The following is a 19995-nucleotide window of genomic DNA, read 5'->3' on the forward strand; positions in this document are numbered from 1 at the left end:
CAGTTGCCGACGCGCCGGTTATTTCACGTAGGCCCCGGCACGTCGACGAATACGTGACCACCTTCCCACGGCTAGACCTGGTTCTTAGCGCTGCGGAAGCGAGGGTATCATATTGTTTGTGTCGGCATCGGCGGCGTTGTCCCTGAAACCAACTCCGCAGCTGGGGTTGACTCACTATCGGCGTCAGCGGCATCAGTCAGTCGCTGCTATCTCTTCCCTCCTCCCTTTATCGTGTTGTCCGCTTGCTGCGCGCGCTTCTGCCCCCATCGTTTGCCGCTGGGTGTACACGCCGCCCCCCTCCCCCCTCTTCCTGCGAGTCTCCGGTTGTCAAAGCGCCGGCTCGAACTTAATTCCTTTCTTCGCTCCTCCTCCAATGCAACCCCTGTGCGGTGGCAATCAGAGAGCCAGATCGGTGGCGGCGGATCTGTATATGTGCACCGCCCGAGCCGAAATTGCCGCTGCCGTTCGCCACTGCGAAATTATCTGCCAGTTCTTTCTGAGCCATGAGCGAGACGACCGATGGAAGTCCTCCGTCTGCTGCTGCTGCTGCTGCTGCTAAACGAGCTGCCAGAGCAGAGGCCCAGCGCCGTCGCCGTCAGAATCCAGAGGTGCGTGCCGCCGAAGCAGAAGCTTACCTAGTGGAGTCTTTGTTAAAGGAATACGTGTGAAAAATAAAAAAAAAAATTCTGTGATAGCGCATACATGTGTTGCTCGATTTCTTTGCCTCAATCTATCGAAAAGGTGAAACAGCTTATTTGCTGCGCTCAAATTTCGCATTAGGAAGTAACGTAATCGTCGGTAATTTTTTTTGTCATTCCATAGCCATAAGTGTGTCGGCGTCATACAGTTGCCGTCATTCCGCTATGCTCAAGTGTTACTATGGCAAGCAAGGGCCATAGCAACATGGGAGGACACCGGAATATGCCACATATAAGCAAAGCAACGGAAGTCTCAGAATTAGAGATGTTAAAGAAGCTTGACTTCACACAGTGTGTCACTACATTGCTCAAATGCTAATCGCTTTACCATCAACAGTCATTGTGAGATGAGTTCTGGCATATTTTTTATACATCTACAACTGCAGTTACTTTATTTGTTTTATTACTTACATTAAGTTATGATCGTGCAAACTGTGGTGATGTCACATGTAACTTCGTCATTAACAAGCTGTTCAGTACATTGTATCTCTCCTTGTAATCGCCATGAAATGTATCGTAGCATATAAATTAGCAATGAAATCCTTATCACGCAAACTGTTATGAACTTTCACTTGTCATTTTGTAAGATTTCTAGTTGGACCAGACTAACTTGCAAGTGGCATTTACATACACACACTGAAAGATATAAATAAACCTTGTTTGAAGTGTCAGGTTGGATTTGGACTAGTTGATTATTCATAGTGAAACTGTTTTAGTGCTGACAGACATAGATGCAAGAAGGGGCACACGACACATGAAGCACTTTGACCTAATACTACAACACATGAATTGCATTTCCAGGATGTATGCATGGTAGCAAATGCCGACTGTTCACCAAGCTACAATGAACGATGGCTAGCATAATAGTGTCAGCTGAACAGTTCGAAAAAGGGTTATTTAATAAAAATTGAAGCAATGCTCAGATTAGTACTGTGTGATACTGTGCTGTTGAAATTCCAACCCGATACCTGAAAACAATTTTTCCTAGAACAGTTACTCAGCAATATGAGGCATGAAAATGCTTTATGTTCAACAACTGATGAAGAATGTTCGTTTGATACAAGTTCCTGAATACATGGATTCCCATGTAAGTTTTCAGATGGAATTATGATGCATTTGTCACATCTGTTATTTAGCAACAGTGACAATAACAGCAGTGTTATTTAGCAACAGCAACAATGTAAATAATTTCTTGAGCTACCTATGAATGTCAGTTAGTCACAACCATACAAGGAAACAGACAATGAAGCCAGAGAAAACATAGGGAAAATGAACTGTTACGTTGAAATGAAATGAGGAAATAATAACATAAATAGAAATGCAGTGCTTTATAAATTAAGCTACTGTAGTGGCCATCCTCTCATCTACTTTGTTGTGTATTTGTGTATGTGCACGAAGATTAGCCCTGGAAGTGTTAGGCAACGCCGCTCCGGTCTTGAGCGGCGCTGGCTAATATTCCCAGGTGTGGCACGTGGCACTTTTTCCAGCTGATTTACTTTGCAGCAGCTCTTCATCGCTTATCTTTGGGAAATCAACCTATCTCACATCACAGTCAAGATGCACACCATTTCTTTCATCACGGTTCTGACTAACAATAGTATGGCCTAAACTCCTTGAATACAGACAGGCAAATATAATACAACTACAAGCTGATAACAGTTCACGCTGACCACAGCATGCAAATAAACAACATGAGCAAACACACTGCATGAGTGAACTCCCAATGAACAACTGGTAGTCAGAATGACAGAGAGTTAAAAATGTAAAAATTAAATTATGGCATTTTACGTGCCAAAACCACGATCTGGTTATGAGGCGCGCCGTAGTGGGGGACTCCGGAAATTTGGATTACCTGGGGTTCCTTAACATGCACCTAAATCTAAGTACATGGGTGTTTTCACATTTCGCCCTCAATCGAAATGCGACTGCCATGGCCAGGATGCGATCCCAAGACCTCGTGCTTAGCAGCCCAACACCATAGCTTCTAAAAAACCACGGCGGGTAACGACAGAGAGCTGAGCCAGTTAGTAAGGATTCATGGTTGGAAAAGGCCGGCTTGGAAACACAGACACAAGGGAAATGGAAAGGAATGAAATGAATACCATTTGTATTGTCCTTCTCTTTCCTCTTCTGTCCATGTTTCTATATCTTTCACTGCATATGGTGTATGCACTTAAAATATATATTCATAAGTGTGTGTGAACAAAGACCGCAATTGCTCTTTAAAGATAATTTGTGCAGCCCTTTAACAAAGAACATCCCGCACACAGCTACAGGAGATGCTGACCTATAGGAAGTGCAAGTTGCACATGAACAAAGCTTACCCACAAAATGTAGCAGCAACAAGTATGCTGCAGTGTGACATAAAATTAGCAAGGTGTGGATCACAACTCTCACCGTGAATGTTATTGCCCCAGTGTGGTCCTGGTCAAAGGTATTGAAGACGAAATGAGCATACTGACTAGCATCTGCGCCTCTTGGGAAGAACTGTGAGTAGATTATCTTGAACGTCTCCTCTTTAACCATCCCAGATGGGCATTCCTGCGAGCAATATGCAGCAAATATAGTGTCAACAGTCAGCACAAGCTCTGGATAGCAAAACCAGTTGTTTTGTTTACTTCAATACACAGTAAACATACGCATGCTTATCAATAGTAAATGTTGCATTGCATGCAATCATATTTGTCATAGTCAAAAGAAAGAGCCCTAATTTACAGGCAAACTTAAGAAACATTTTGTCTAATCTCCCAATACCTGCAAAAAAAGATGTGTAAGAATTTGAAAAGTTACAACAGCCACAGCATTTAATATATAAAATAGGTGTTTTAATTCATATCCAATGTAAAATTGTTTCCATAATGATGGCCTATGCAATGCTGATTTAAGTCACATATAATCTTCATAATTAGCATCTTGAAGGGGTCAACCTTTTTGACTTTTCATGCACTTGGCACGTTTCATGCAGTTTCGGTACATTCTTGGCTTTTTGTTTTGTAGGATTTTGCAATTTTTCTTTGTTGTTTTGCTGCCTCACATCTAAAGCATGCTATTGCCAGAAAAAGAAATTTGACTGATCTGAAAGTGATTCAACTCTGGCCATGCCCTCTATCTGACACAGGAGCATTAGGTTGTTTTGATTAAGGGAAGGAACAAATGACTCATTAAAGGACCCTGCAAAACTGCTTAATTAATTATCAGGGTACCTTTTTTATGCCATGACACTACTTCAGGAATCTCCTCCTGCAAGAATAGTTCACACAGTTTTGTATCAGAGGACTTATATGAAGATCCAAGTGTTGCTTTCTGTGACCCATTTAAAGCTTCCCTCTGCTTTCCGAATTCCTAGCATGCTGGAAGCTCCAGTCTTCTGCTAGCAGGATGATGATACAGAATAACAGTGTATGCTTCTTTCAAGTCTTACATTGACCTAATCCAGCTGTGGCTGCTTTTGGGTAGACAAATTGACTCATTCACCTTATTAATTTCTTCTGCCACTTTATTTCGTTGCTTGCTCTCCCTGTTCATGGCCCCTGCTGTCTGCAAGCTAACAGTGACTTGTCATGGCAACTAAAGGAGTCCAGCTCGTACAGCCAATAAGTTATCTCTTCGAGGTACTTCAATACTAAGTGTACGTGTCAAGCTGACACCTTACTCACAACCGACCAATGAAAGTAATGATTTTCAAAGCAATGCTGCAAACATCTTCCCACACTTTGGATTAGAAGTGTGCTGCAAGTTCTGTTAGGCTGCATGAAGTGCTACAGAAGAAAGTACTGGAAGAGAGACATGCAAATCATTACTTGCAGTGTGAATGTGTGATCATGCAGTGGCCTGTTTTTTTTTTGTTTTTTTCGAGCAAAGATTGATATCAGGCATATTCTTTAAAGCACTGCAGCTGTGCTTGTTGTTCAGTAAAATGCATGTTAAATTAACCATTTAGTTCCCACACCAAGAGCATTTTTCAGGGCTCAAGTGTGAAGTCTTTACTTGTTGACGAAATGAAAGCAACTGAAAGAAATCTGTATTCTTAATCTATTCAGCAAAAGTGCTTAAATGATAATGAACATGCAAGAAATAAACTGAGCTAAGACTAAGCTTTCAAACAAGATAATTAGCTGGCATCTGAAGTGCTTACATACAGTCGTGGCAAGAGGCAACACTAAAGAGAATTTAACAGGTGACATACCAGTGCTCGTATGTCACCTGTTAACTTTCAGTGCTCATTTGTAATGTGCAATCTATAATGTACATAGTTCACATAAATTATATTCTGTTGCAGGTGGCCTATGCTGTAAAAAATGCCCCACACACCACCTCATCTTACAGGCTAGAAGTTTATGTTTCTCGAGACTGTCTTCTCAGCACCTAAACTGCACATAGTGTGTATACAGCCAGTATAGCCCACTGACTACACAGGGCTAGATTCATCGGGGCAAAAAGGCAAAATTTTCTGGAGAACTATAGTGTAACCAGGGTCACAAGTGAATTTAATTCTCAACACATACCTCTACCATTTTTTTCTCTAAACAAGCAACCAGAATTAGGGAATCAGAAAAGTGAGCATATGCTTAACACAAGGAAACTCAAGAGCAATGCAGTATAACAGCTTCCTGAGCAATCCAAGTGCCACCCAGCTCAAGTTATAATTAAATGGAATTAATTTAGGAGTGAGCCTACACTGAAATTTAAAAAAAAAATATTAAATTGGTTATCTCCACAAAGTCTAATGTATCATTTTTGATATGCTCATTCTGACACGCCAAAATACTGATTTAAGTGGAAAACGTAACACAATGCCCATGGCTAGTGTTTTTCATATCCTAGAGCAAGTGTTCAGTTATGGGTAGTTGAGGAAACCAATTACTACACATTGTTTTACTCAACTTACATTTTATTGTTTTTTGTATGAATGCACTCCCGATAGCCAGATATAAAGGTGAAAAAGTTGTTATAATTTTCCTTAATGAGCAATTGTGCTTGGGCTCTGTGCAGTTCTACTTAACTAAGCAGATGATATCACTGAACTGCTGCACCTATACAACTATTGCAGGGTGACTGTCATAGCAACTGAGCAATGTGCTAGGCACCTGAATTGGCCCCAATACACTCTATAAATTGAGGTGCATTAAGTGGAAACACTGACTCTTGCATTACATGGTGACTGAATTGAGAACAAACAAAGAAAAAAAATCAATTTACTGTTACTTTACTCTAGGATGGGCATTATGCTTCAATTTATGTGTAAAATATGTTCCAGAGATATCAGTGCATGGAATGAAATAGCATGACACCATTACGAAGCAGCATGAAACAACCTGAAGCATCAAGAACAGTGAAAGCCAAACGAATGAGTTCTCTAACACCGTACTGTTCACAGTATGTGTAAGGCATACAAATAAACAGCACCAAATGAAATTACTATTACTTAGAAAATGGAAGCTTGCCATTTCTTACCTGCTTAAAGCCTCTGTACATAAGCTGCAGTTCTCGCTTATTGAATTTAGTGAGCTGACACAGCGTTTCAATTGCTTCTGGCTTGTAGTGCACAGTCGGACCTTCTAATTCATCAATCTCGCTGTCTGAAAACAATAAAGAAAGGACATATGAATGACTCTAGTACTTTTACAAATTGCAAAAAAACTGACATAATGCAAGTGGAGTTAAGGATAGCTACTAGTTAATAGCAAATGTCAGCAATAAATATAAGTGCACAATGTATGGCTATAGGTAACCAGAGGCCACAATCGGAACAGCTCACCAAAACACACTTTCTGGTGGCTAACTGGCCTCTTGGTCTTACTGGGATGCAATCATGCAAGACAACCACAATAAAGGAACACGATTTACTTTATTTTTGACAAACACAAACATGCAGGAAGTTCTTGCAATGAGTCCTTTCTGACCCCGATGCAGCATCACCCATGCACGCTAAAAGAAAAAAGAAAAAGGGAGACCCTCAATGCTGATATAAGGACTATCAAAGCTCTAACTACTATATATGATTACTATAAAGTGATTTCTGATAAGACACTAAGGGGTTATTTCACTGGGCACAATGTTAACTTGCATCAATTGGGAACGTACATGAGGTATATTAATATCAATCATGAGGCGTGTGTACTTCATCACATCACGACATATTTCACTTCACCAGTGAGCACGGCATTTTGCTACAAAGTCCTCTCTTTGAGATGATGTAACTACTCTTGCCAGGCAGGCAAGGAGTTCATCTCTGTCGGGAACGTCCAGCAGACACTGACCAAGCGACTGTGCAAGTGCATCAGAGTCATTAGTTCTGAGGTATGCCTTCATGTTGACGCAAACACTGTTGTAGTCAATATCGTTCAGACACTTCTTAAGTGACGCCAAGACAGACTTCCAAATATCCTTTGATGACTCTGAACCCCTAGCGTAAGATGTGCCAGCACCATCACAAATAGCAGAAGACTGGGGAGGTCCAATTCCCTTGAGTGGCACAAAAAGTTTCCGTTTTTTGGGATTCTGCATATAGTGTTCTTCCGTCTGTTTGTCATCGGTGCTTCTGAAGTTGACCTTGCGGAGGCTGCAAAAGTCCAGTGCCTTTGATGCTGAACTGCTGTTGAGGACATCAAACAAGTTTCGTCCTTGCTGGCCTCTGTCTTGTGACTGTTCCTTGGTGGGCTCCCCCTTGTTGGTCAGATAAGTCTTCAAAACATTTTCATCATTGTCAGCTACTGGCTGTCCAGAGAACGTGAGGCTTCTCAAATTCGGTGTGCTTTCCTTTGATGGTATTCCAAATGCATTTCCATTTCTTGAGCCCACCAGCATTTTTACTGTAGCTCTGTTGCTTTCATTTGACGCACCTGCAGCTCTGAAGAAAACAGACAGCTCTTTTAGGACAACACTAAAGCTAGAACGTAGCCTGGCTTTCTCTTTCACCCATTTTGATAACTGACTCAGATTTCGCGGCTCACTGTAACGCTTGTCACAGAACAAGATTGCACCGAAATCACGCTGGTGGCGTATGACACGACCAACTGCTTGATTGACTGCTCTAGTTGCCTGCAGCACATACCAATCGTTTCCAGAGAAAACAGTGCGTGATGGTGACTCATCAAGGTACTGCTTCTTAAGCTGAACCCTGGGATCAAAGCAAGGGGGTAATGGAAAGCCAACTATGATGGCTGCACGAGCGTACTGGTCTGTGAAATCCATGCCCTCACTCATGCGTCCCCTGCACACTGCCATAAGAAGGCAACCCTTTTTTTCAGGTGAGTCCACATTTTCACAATACTCTTGAATGAGTGAGGAAAAGTCTGTACTCCTCTGGACTTCCATAACTGTTGGTTTGACAAGTGCAAGTGAAGTCATGGTTCCATTTGAAGTCCAGGCCTCAACAAAATTTCTCATGACAGCATATGATGGGAAGAAGAGCAATACACCCCCTGGAATGATCCTGCAAAGATTACAAAGTGTTCTACCAAGAGAACCTATGTAGGCAGGATTGTTCCTGTTTTCATAGCTGCAATTCAAGATTTCTCCATCATAACCAATGCTAAGCACAGACACATAGATTTGTTCTTCCTTAATAACATGTGGGTTCTCCAGTTGTACAGGGAATGGAATACCCAGTTCAGCTGCAAATGAACTGAGTGGAGACAGTGTGCCACTAGTCAGAATAATGCAGCGGGCACCCTGCTTTAAGAGGTTGTCCATACTCACACTTGGTGAGAAGCACCAACAATTAAGACACCAATCAAGCTTTTTGGGCATGGTTGAGGGAACAGTCCAGACATCCTGAGATCCCTTCTTTTTCTTGTTCACATCTTTTTGGATGTGGACCTTAAACTTAGTCTTGAATATCAACTCTACTGACAAGCCTTCTCCCTCAACAGAATAGAGGCTGCTGAGAATAGTTATCAGGCGGTTCAGGCCTACTCCTCTAGGACTGAATGCTCCAACTGCATTGACTTCAAGGAAAGAAACAATTTTGTCCAGGAGGTCCATAAGTTCATCTTTGTTTTGTCGACTAACACCCGCTTCTTTCAGCATGGTAAACATAAAATCTCCAGATTTTGTTGTTGATTCTCCATTCACCTGCATAAGCAGTTCATCCACACACTTTTCAAGGGAAAGCAAAATAGCTTTAATCTTAGCCACATCAAGCAATGTGAAATCTGGATCAACTCCTTCGACTCCAGCAGCCGCTTCAGTCTCTTTCTGCTGTTTCAGGTCTGCTGCATGAGTTATTTCCTTTATGCACAATGCCAAATCCGATGAGAGGAGCTGGAATGACATGCTCTCTTCACACATGCCTTCTATGTTGTGAGCTTCATCAAATATGACCACATTTCCTTCTAGCTCAACACCATGTGCCTTTCGTGACTTTGCATCGACAAGATAATTGTAAGGCATAAAGACAATGTCGGCTTTCCCTTTTAGTGTCTTGGCCGCATAATACGGGCAACAGACAAATTTTTTGCCAAGCTTGCCCAAGTCTTCAATATCCATTACAGGAGTGTCTTGATACTCGGACCTTGTCATTTTGGTGTCATAGTTCAAGTGAAAGGGGCAAGTCCTTGTCGTTACTTTATGTCGGCAAACCCGCAATTTCGTAGCATTGTCTTGCAGTCTCTGCACCTCTGGGTTGATGCACAACTGATCTCGGGAACCCAAGACTACAGACTTCACATATTTGTAGTTAGTCTTTTTTAACTCGTTAATGGCTTGCGACAGCTGTGAATGAGTTCTTGAGCTGTAGATAATCTTGGGACAAATAGGACTTGGTCGATTTGCCGATTCCTGTTGATCAAAAAGATGTTGCAGTTGCGACAGGAATCCCGACGAGTTCACGTCAGACAACCGGTGCTGTCCAGCGCTCAGTTGAATTGCTGCTTTGTGATCTTCAAGCCAGGCTAATGATGAGCATAAGAGTGAAAGTGTTTTTCCTGTTCCTGTTGGGCTCTCCAGGATGCCATTCACGCCAGTCTGCAGACATTCTATCACTTTTTCCATGTACTTCTTTTGCACATCGTACGGCTCATGCGGGAAGTGAATTGTCACACCCCGCAAGTTTAGCATTTGCGACGACATCACTGTTCCGTAAGAGCACTCCAATGACGATCACATCCAGCGGTTCCGCACTAGAAGCATGTGAGTTCAGGGCTCACAGCGTGGAAATCGCCAAAATACCGCACTGGCGCAGTAGAATCGATCCGTTAGTTCCTTTCGCACACACCAGCGAAACCAGCTTGTGGTAAACAGCGAAATCTATAGCACATTTTACCGCTGGCAAATAGTGCCGTGATTTCAGCGAGACAGTTGCAGCATTATTCCACGGAAGGTAAAAACGCGAAAGCAGAGAGCGCGGGAAAATCGCGCATGGAAACCACATCGACCGCGTAAATGACGACGACGATGATGATAAATACGGACGGGCACCGTTGCAAGCGTTGGTTGCAAGAGCTTCGGGCACTGCTATTTCTTTTGCGCAATCAAATGTAAGGCAAACACGATTTTGCACAAAAAATGTTATTTAGTTATAACGTTATAATAGTTTCCAATGTGTACTAATAACGTTTATCTACATTGCAACGGCAAAAGAGCTTCCAAGATCACACAGCTGACGGCGCTCAATCTCGGAGCTCATAAATAAATCCGCACGTTTTTATAGTATTGCACGAGATGGCAGCACGTGTAGCACAGTCGTGGTTTTTTTTTCATTTTATGGGGTGTCTTCATATTCTTTTTCATTCCCTGTGAGGAGGACAGCATTTAGGCCCACTTCACGGTCATAGACACGGGGAGACACAAGGCCGCTTTGTTGATTAGTGGCTGGCGGTAGCGTTTGGGCGGGTCGTAAAATCGTTTTCTTTCGTTCGTAAGCGTTCTTTGCCATTGTCCGGCCTTCTTCGCTGTACAGCATCACGACTGGCTAGCATCTATTGTTGTGAACGAACGTCCTAAAGGTGGGCAGTATGAGATAACCGAATGTTAGCAAACATAGGAGCCGAAATGCGTACTTGCAGCGTGCGTTTCGCTCTTTACTTGCCAGTTTGTCACAGGACTGTCAGGCGAGTGTTTTTCACTCATGGGCCCGAGCCCCCACCAGAAAATTCCGGAGGAGGCAGAGCCCCCCCCCCCCCCCCCCCCGCACGCACGCGCGCGCGCGCACACACACACACACACACACACACACACACACACACACACACACACACACACACACACACACACACACACACGCACACATCCAAAATGTCACTACCAGAGTTTTGTCATCCACAGCATTTGAGGTTTCTTTTGACTTGCCTCGACCGTTTCACCTAAAGTTTTATTCTCATTGTTGGCGCGGACGTGCACGGCATTTAATTAACTTTCGCTTTATTCCTGCAAATCCTGACGATAGGAGGACAAGCGCATTAGAAGCACTAGCGCCGGCTACCTGGTCCGTATTTTCTCACTTCAACATTGTTTTAAATTTCCACTGTAAACACCATGCACATATACAATATATTTAAACATGCACACAATATAAAGTTTATCATATTTTTGAAAGAGATGCAGGTAGCCACTTGAAAATTATTTCTAAAGGTATAGATAGCCCATGCCTAGAGAGTGAATATGTTGCTGTATGTTCACCTGCTTCAAATTGCTTTGCGTACTTTTTTGACCCTGAAAAAAACTTGCAGACTTCAGTGACCCCTTCGACAGAGTTTTTTATGAACGGCGTGTGAAATGCACGTGAATGATATGGGTCTCAGTATTGCTTCTCTTTCCAGTAAGCAATACTAACGATTCACACAAAAAAAAACCCTCTTCTAGTAATTTACAACATCTATAAGGGATGAAAACATCTTAACCTGCACGCAGAGGTCATAAATATACACAGGGCGCCCCAATTAACTACCATGCACCCATATTTAGAAATAGAGCAATTGCGGTGCTCGAAGGAAACCTAGTGCATATTGTTTCCGGTACAGTGGAGTACCTACCAGTAACTTTTTCATTACTGAGATTTAATTAGGTAATTGTAATAATTATCTATCTCGAGACGTACTATGCTAATTATCAAAGTGTCAATGAGGCATTTGTAGGCACAGCCAAGGGACATCTAACTGCTGTATTTTCAGCGACGTACTAATTGCGTAGAAAATTTTTCTGACTGATAAATAAGCCCGGCGAAATATGAAAAATACCACGTGACTGCGCTCCCACCTGCAACATAACGCAGCGCCCTCGAACAAGCTCCATCTGAGTTAGCCAGAACGAAATAGAGGAGATAATAATAATAATAAAAAAAACATGGTCGTGCTATCTGCCGCGCCCCGGCTGAAGCAACACGTCGCGTTTGGGGTTAGTCGGAAACAAGCTGTGATAGCTGCTGTCTTAGCCTAAATAAAGTGCACAGATGGTTTTCTTCTTTATTTTTTTTTTGTCACAAAACTTATCACCACAAAAGCGAATTGACAACGTCAGTGCAAAATGTAAATGTGCGTTTTGTTTCGTCCCAGTCGCCATGTCTTTCTCTAACGCGCAGAACGAAAACATGATCCGTGCCTTGGGAGCTGCAAATGGCAACAAGAGGAAGACTGCAAATATATATCAGTCATGGAAGTGTGGCGCTAGACCAAACGCATCGACTTTCATGAGAAATCATGAAAACCTGAGACAAACCCGCATCTTCCAGAAACACCGGCGGAGGACTCCATCTTTGAGTTAGCCTACGCACGGATGTTCTAGCATTCATAGTCTCAAGGCCTCATTCTAGCGTGCGGGACGTGGCCGCCCAGGTACCAATTTACAAGTCACCAGTTTGGAGGATTCTAAATGACTAGGCCTTTCACTCGTACCACCTTAACCTGCACCAATACTTGGAAGATAGGAACGTGCGGAATCGTCTAGATTTCTCGAATCGGGTCCTCACAAAAGCCGGTGAGTCACCGGACTTTGCATCATCAGATGAAGCCAATTTTTGCAGAAACGGCCAGGTAAACTTGCATAATGCACACTGTGCAGTGACTCCAATCCACACTGGGTAAAGCACACTCGGCACCAGTACCAGTGGGGGTTCAATGTGTGGTTCGGAATTTACGCCGGTGCTATAATCGGTCCCATCTTCGATCACTGGTGCTGGGCTGCTAAGCACGAGGTCGCGGGATCGAATACTGGCCACGGCGGCCGCATTTCGATGGCGGCGAAATGCGAAAACACCCGTTTACTTAGATGTAGGTGCATGTTAAAGAACCCCAGGTGGTCCAAATTTCCGGAGTGCCCTACTACAGCGTGCCTCATAATGAGATCGTGGTTAGGGCACGTAAACCCCACAATTTAATTTAATTTAATTTAAATTTTTTTCGATCACACACTGACTGGACAGCGTTACGTGGATGGAATCCTTGAAGGAGTGGTGGATGAGTTTATCAGCGAAGTCCCGCCTTCACGTCTTCCACGCCTGTGGTATCAGCAGGATGGGGCGCCAGCACAAAGCAGAAGAGCACGAAACTGGCTGGATACGACTTTTCATGCGCAATATATTGGAAGGCACGGTTCTGTAAACTGGCCGGCTAGGTCACCTGACCTCTCTCCGCTCGATTTCTTTCTTTGGGGTTATGGTAAAGATCGCGTTTACGTGGTCAAGACGGAGGTCAGATGAGCTCAAGGCAAGGATTACGGATGTCTGCCGTAGAATTGCAACGTCGGTCATCAAGAAAGCCACAGATGTGATAAAGCGGGCTCAGTACTGCGTAGCTGCTGAAGGAGACCTATTCGAACACGTCCTCTAGGCAGCGGCTGGTGTTTGACGGCGCTTACGAAGTTGTGGATAATAAGGGCCGCACACTGAAATCTGATAGTTTTAGATGCGTAAGCATTTCTATCCTTACCCAACGGAAAAACGGTCCCTCCACCCGTCCCGTAGGACGACTGCTTTCAGCAGGCCTCTCACTTCAACGTCAACGAAGTGGCGAGGACGCAGTGCTCACGGAGCTCTCAGCACATGCCGCACTCTGCGGCTTTCGCAGATCGTTTTCAAAATACGGATCGCGCCGCCGCGACAGACGTAGCCGCCGCCGGAACACGGTTGATCACGGTTCATTATGGTTCAGTGTACCTAATGAATCTTGCATATATTTCCTTCATTTGCTACATCTGCCGGGTCATTTCATCCCACGTCCACATCCGCTGCGGGTTATCTTTAACACCAGTGAACATTGCTTCTACTCGCCTCTTTTACGTCGTCTCGTGCAGGCCTCACTTAACAGCTGGGTGTTGCAACCACGATTCTCCGTTTCACGGTTCTCTCGCGGTCGTTATGGCAATTTTACGAAACACGCCAGCATACTACCACGAGACACCACGTCAGTACTACGAAATACCTAGCGCATCATTCAGATTAATCCCAGAGAAAATTCTGCGTGGATTTGTGTGTGTGTGTGTGTGTTTGTGTGTGCGTGCGTGCGTGCGTGCGTGCGTGCGTGCGTGCGTGCGTGCGCGCGCGCGCCGATATCTCAACTGCCAATCCGGCACATTTAGAAGTGTTACATTTACTTTCTTGAACGCATCGATTTTGCCTTTTCTCTACGCGTGAATTGCATCTAAGTCTGTTTATTTCGCTTTTATTTTTGCCACGAAGCTGTTTTTGCAGCACGTGTAACCTCTCATAAAAAAATAAAACTGTCACATCAATTTCGCTTTGGTCCGAAGCAAGTTTCTGGGGTGAAATATAGCTCCGCGCGCACTCTTTCGATGCGGTGCGAGCAGAGCCAACACCACCAAGATAGCACAAGGTCTTTTCACTTCGATCCTTGACGTCATGCTAGTGGCCCGACTGCCATAGAATCTAGTAGGGATTGTCCCGAGTAGGCAACAATGATTTTGACGTCACCACTTTCGTCACGCCAGCCTTGGCAATGAAAATTCTGGGCCAGTAGCATAAGCATAACATAGTGAACACGCCATGTGCTACCTAGGTGGTGTTGGCAGAGCCAGGATTTTGAAACATTTTATGCCTATTGCATTGCTTTTCGTGCTTCGTGCGTGGTCAGAGCGGCACTTCAGCAGCTTTAACAAGGGGCTTTTGTTATCTATGTGATCAGTCGGCCTTGTGAGACGGATAATAAGTGTGACGTAGAAATGAGAGGAAGGAATCCCTGCGAAGCCGCAAAACCTGGGGCCGTATCTTATAACGGTTCGGAATAAGAACCGTTCACTTCGCCGCTTACGTCACTAAATGTGCCACTCCCAAGCCGGTGGTGGAAGAAGGGGAGGACGCGACCAATAGATGAGAGGGTGCCACCTCTGAAGTGTACGTCATTATATGACGCGCTAATCGAGGAATTGCAGAATGTTTCTGCTTGCTAAATAAATGTAAAATATAAATTAAATATTATACGCCAAGTTCTGAAGTATAAACGTGTGGTGCCTGGCGTTTACGCAATGCAGAAGTAATTTATTAATGTCATTCTTTTTCACTCTCAGCCGACAGGCGGTATAGCAAGCGCAAATACATTACGCTTGCAACGCTATGTCGTCTTCTACCAGGAGCTCGCACGATGCACGCAATAGGAACGCACTGCCAACACTTTTAAGACAAAACCGCAAACTGGTTCTTAGGGGCACCTTTACTTGCCGACTATATCAATTTTCCTTCTTTTTTCGCCCTTCGTCATCGGCTGCCCCCGTCATCGGCTCGCTCGCCGCCGCGCTGCCGCTAACCCTGCGATCTGTGCCCCACGGCGCGTCGCGTGATAAAAGCAATTGAACTTGAAATCGAACATTACGATACACGGGCCCTGCATTGCCTGCGCGAAGTAAAATCGAAGAGTGTGGTGCTGACGGTGCGCGCTGTGCCGTGAAATTGAGGAACAATGTGTGGCACTCCCGGGGGGGGGGGGGGGGGGGGGGACTAGAGAAAAAAGGGCAGCCAAATAAGAGATCTCCGCAATATATTCCCATCCTGACTGTATAGTTTTATCAGCCGTACGAAGGAAGCGCTGAACCAGCCTAGGTTGAACCCTTCTGATTGCTGAACGGCGATCTGCGAGCTATTCACGCTGGCGATATCACTGGGAATTCGATCTCACCATGCAAATATCTCCTTGGCATTCGCTTTGAAGCGAGGTCACGGGAAATCTGACCCAGCCCTTCTACCGGCCAACACAGTAATTGCGAGAGAAACTTTGTGGACAGTGTCGGCAGCAGAGATCTATAGGCCATTCCGATGAATGCTTCGCGTCCGACCGACCTCTGGGAGCTGCAGGCCGGTGGTGATGAACCGCAGCGCGCAATATTCCTTCCTCTGCGTGGAATGACCACTGGTACGCTTCCACCCGAGTCTCCTCCATTTGATAGCGTAGCCTGCAAAAGGCCTACTTAGAAAGCCGGCAGGGGCGGTGCAACTCATTATCCTTCATTTCTTCGAACGCGTATCGCACTTCCAGCCGTGGTTGATACTGAAAGAGCAACGCCGCAACGCCAAGCAGACGACGAGGGCAAGTAATAGCCTCCGAAGCAACCAACGCACGCGCGCGCCACGCCCGCGTGTCTCCGGGGTCGCGCTACCAGGGTCGCAAGCCCACAGCCAAGCCACAGCAACGGAACCCAAAGCGGACTACCCCTTCGCCGGTTCCTACGACCGGTTCGCCTTGAAGATGATTGACAGATGCGTGACGTATTAAAAAATTGCGATACCGCCCCGCTGCCTCTGACGACCTGTGACGTAATCAAAATTTTGGCCAATCAGGTGAGGCCAAAGGAACGGTTCCCCAACCGAACCGTTATAAGATTCGGCCCCTGCTGTTGGTGCTCCTTCCGTACCATTATCAAGGTGATGAGCTGTGTCTTCGGGTTTGCGACAGGCAAAGCAGTTGCTTTTAATCAGCTTATTTGAGGGCGCTGCTTTATGATGCGGGTGGGACCGCAGTCACGTAGTATTTTTCCTTTTTTCGTAAGGTTTCTTTACCAATCGGAAAAAATTGTAGACCATTAGCGCGTCACTGAAGATACCGCGGTTAGATGTCATTTGGTGGTGCTTACAAATGCCTCATTGACACTCCGATAATTACGACAGTACTTCTTGAGTTAGATAATTAATTATAATTACCTCATCAAATCTCAGTAACGAAAAAAACATATTGGCGGCTACTCCACTGTACTGGAAACAATATGCACTAGGTTTTCTTGGAGTAATGCAATTGCTCTTTTTTAAAAATCTTGGTGCATGATAGTTGGGACAGCCTGTATAATTCACTCAGTAACCAAAATGAGGCCAAGCCGGATCCACTCGAAATCAGAATCAACAGCATTAATGCGCAGCAGAAAAAAAAAAGAGATAGATGCTGCAGTTTACTGATAGCGAAGTATAAAACAATTTCACGAAGGAAGATTACACCACCGAAGGACGCCAGATTCGTAGTGGTGCGAGAGGACTCGGGCAGTGACATTGAACTGTCTCCTGCTATGAGGTCTTGTAAATACTTGTAAAAGGCCGTCACCTCAGTGAACAATTCTGCGAGGTCGCACGAAATTTCGTCAAGTGCAACTGGTAATAGAGGATATATATATATATATATATATATATATATATATATATATATATATATATATATATATATATATATATATATATATATATGGGTTTCGGAAAGCTGATCGGGCCCCAGCACGAGCTCCCCCCCCCCCCCCCCTCGGAAAAATGAAAGCTTTCTGCCTATGCATTCATGCATTCTTTCATACGTTCAGAAGACGGAAGAATGGTGACAGAACACAATTTTCACAGGAATTATGTACATATACGTGTAAAATACGAGGTATATACGAGGTACAATGATGCATTATCCACACTCCCACTCTGTTTAATTTTTAAGTGTAGTAAAAAAAAAGAATGTACATAAATTTTACAGCCTTCAACCGGCAAAAGTAAGATTTTTTGTTTCCATAATAGTTTCTTTTGTCTCAAAAACAAATCCACTGGCGTTTAACGATGGTGCCTTTGAAGTGTACGAATGACGTTTCTGTTAAAGTTCCAACGAGCAAGAGAAGCAGAGAAACGATGTGGTAACTGAGTACCACAGTGCGTAACGATAAGAAAATATTTGCATTAAGTGTTAGCGGCCAAGCGTTTTGAGAAACCGATTGAACGTTACTGATATGTTTAAAACACAATGCATGCTGCCACAGTAGTGAGCACTTCTGACAAGTTATTTTCTGATGCCCTCGGCGGGAGTTGACTGTCCATTCGTGTCATACACGCACTACTTGCTATATATATATATATATATATATATATATATATATATATATATATATATATATATATATATATATATATATATAGTACCAGGAAAGCCTTCAACACAAGCGTTACGTTTTTCTCTTCATACGAATGCGCCCCTAATACATGTCTGGACAAATAACTTCGAAACACCATTCGAAGTGCAGTATTGGCTACCAGCGCTTTTCACGACAGCGCTATAGGAACCAAAGACGTGAAGGGCGGAGCGAACTTAAGTCTCACTGCTTCGCAGAGGAAATAGAAGAGCTGTGTTCCGCGACTGAAGTTGTTTGGAACCGTGGTTTTCACAAGCTTGCAAAGTACGCGCAGTGCCTGTACAGCCTGTGTGCCGAGTAGTTGAGTCTGCTACAGTAGCGTTTGATGTGCATTTCCGTGGAGAGCTTTTATCGTTAAGAGAAAACTCAGCATCAAAAAGCGACGCGTAGTAAATGAAGAACGGACACGTAAAACACAAGGCCATCGTGGGGAAGACAAAGACAACCACCCCTTGAGGAAGACAAACAGTTCAAACTAAACACGCTATAACAGAACCTGCATGTAATGACAGGGAACACTTTGTACGGTGGCCTGCTCTTACTTGTTAAACGTTGCATAATTGCAACCACTGTGGCTAAAAATAAAAAAATAAAGGACCTCGAGACGATGCCATTGTTCCATTCTACAAACTTCATTGCAGTGGCTACAGCTGTGCAGTGATTGAGTCCTTAAAATAGACGAAATGTTCTGTTTCTATATACGGTGTCAAAATATCATGGGAAAACACATGGGGAAAATATAAAGGGAAAAATCATGGGAAAACCTTGGTGGCACGGAACTTCGGAAACATTGCGTGGGACAGAACGTTCAGGAAGGATTAATTTTCGTTCTTTCTTTTGGCCTTTGTCAGCACTACACGTCATCGGTAATGAATTACACGCAAAAAAGAGAGAAAGAGAGAAAGGAAGAAATTCATGAGCCATTCCACTCTGTGAAGGTGGAGGACCAGCGAAGCTATTTAGCACACCACACAGAGGTGTCACGGAAATTTGAACAAAAGTACGAACATATTTATTGCCCTAATCGGTAGTCATCGTTACGATAGGTGCGCACACACATTCTCGAATCACCTCTGTTATTAAATGCCTAAATATTTATGTGCCTACCCAACAATAAACTTGTCTGTCACGTAAGACAATGAGTGGCTCATGCCCCCGTTTATAAAACAAAGTTCTTCAACGCGGCCGCCCCATTGCGACGACATAAGTGAAATTCTACGCTGGAACGATGAGCGATAACCGCTGTGGAAGAAGAAGACGACGACGACGACGATGAACGCGCGAGCAGTGGCCTGAGCGCGTTCGCGCGGTTGCGCCGAGGGGCGCCAACGGTCGATCCAGCTGTGGAAGAAGTCGACGACGCTCGAGTCAATGCTGATGATGATAGTTTTTGCTGACACAGATTCGTTGACGGACACGAAAAATGCATGGAACCCTAGCCATAAGCAGCTTCGCTGTAATGTGAATTATTGCGCCCGCAGTATAAAAATAAATATACACACAAAAGTGAATTAAAGCTGTCGTGATGTGATCAAGCAGGGGGCATATTTCAACCATGCTGATTAATCGTTTACTTCCTTAACAATCGTTTGCTTGCTGTACCGTTATGTCATCGATACCTTTCTCGCTGTAAACAAACTGTAGATGGTGTCAAGAAAGAGAGAGAGAGAAAAAAAGCCAAGTTCTTTTACTCACATTTACAACCAAAGAGAGAGAGAAGTAAACTTTATTGGAGGCGTAAACTAGTAGTTGAGACCCCGGCAGAGGAGCTAGATTGGAGGCCATATGGCCGTGACGCGGTTAACCAACTCTGTCAGCGTGACCTGGCATTCTGGGTCATCCGTCTTGATCGCACACTCCCAGGCCTCGAGCGTGGGGGCTTGTCGAAGAATCGTCCTTCGCGGGGGGTTGGATGGGTACCCCCATAGTATGTGATCTTGGTCAGCGGCTAGTGCTTCGCAGTGCCGGCAGTTAGGTTTGAACTCTTGCT

General features: G+C 44.3%; 2 protein-coding genes across 4 annotated transcripts in view; both read right to left on the reverse strand.

Moving 5' to 3' along the window:
• The window catches only part of LOC142566124 (Kv channel-interacting protein 4-like), a 587487-nt gene that overhangs the window by 30213 nt on the left and 537279 nt on the right, over nt 1-19995 (reverse strand). For all 3 annotated transcript variants that reach the window (XM_075676923.1, XM_075676924.1, XM_075676925.1), the window contains 2 exons: nt 6153-6277; nt 3096-3239 (listed from right to left, as the gene is read on the reverse strand). In XM_075676923.1, coding sequence (XP_075533038.1) covers nt 3096-3239; nt 6153-6277 — 269 coding nt within the window. The remainder of the gene's footprint in view (nt 1-3095; nt 3240-6152; nt 6278-19995) is intronic.
• On the reverse strand, nt 6528-10084 carry LOC142566123 (regulator of telomere elongation helicase 1 homolog). Its single transcript, XM_075676922.1, has one exon. It carries the CDS (start codon nt 9768-9770, stop codon nt 6846-6848), a length of 2925 nt encoding a protein of 974 aa, XP_075533037.1. The 5' UTR covers nt 9771-10084; the 3' UTR covers nt 6528-6845.

This window comes from Dermacentor variabilis, unplaced genomic scaffold, assembly GCF_050947875.1.
Source record: "Dermacentor variabilis isolate Ectoservices unplaced genomic scaffold, ASM5094787v1 scaffold_12, whole genome shotgun sequence".
Classification (NCBI taxonomy): Eukaryota; Metazoa; Arthropoda; class Arachnida; order Ixodida; family Ixodidae; genus Dermacentor; species Dermacentor variabilis.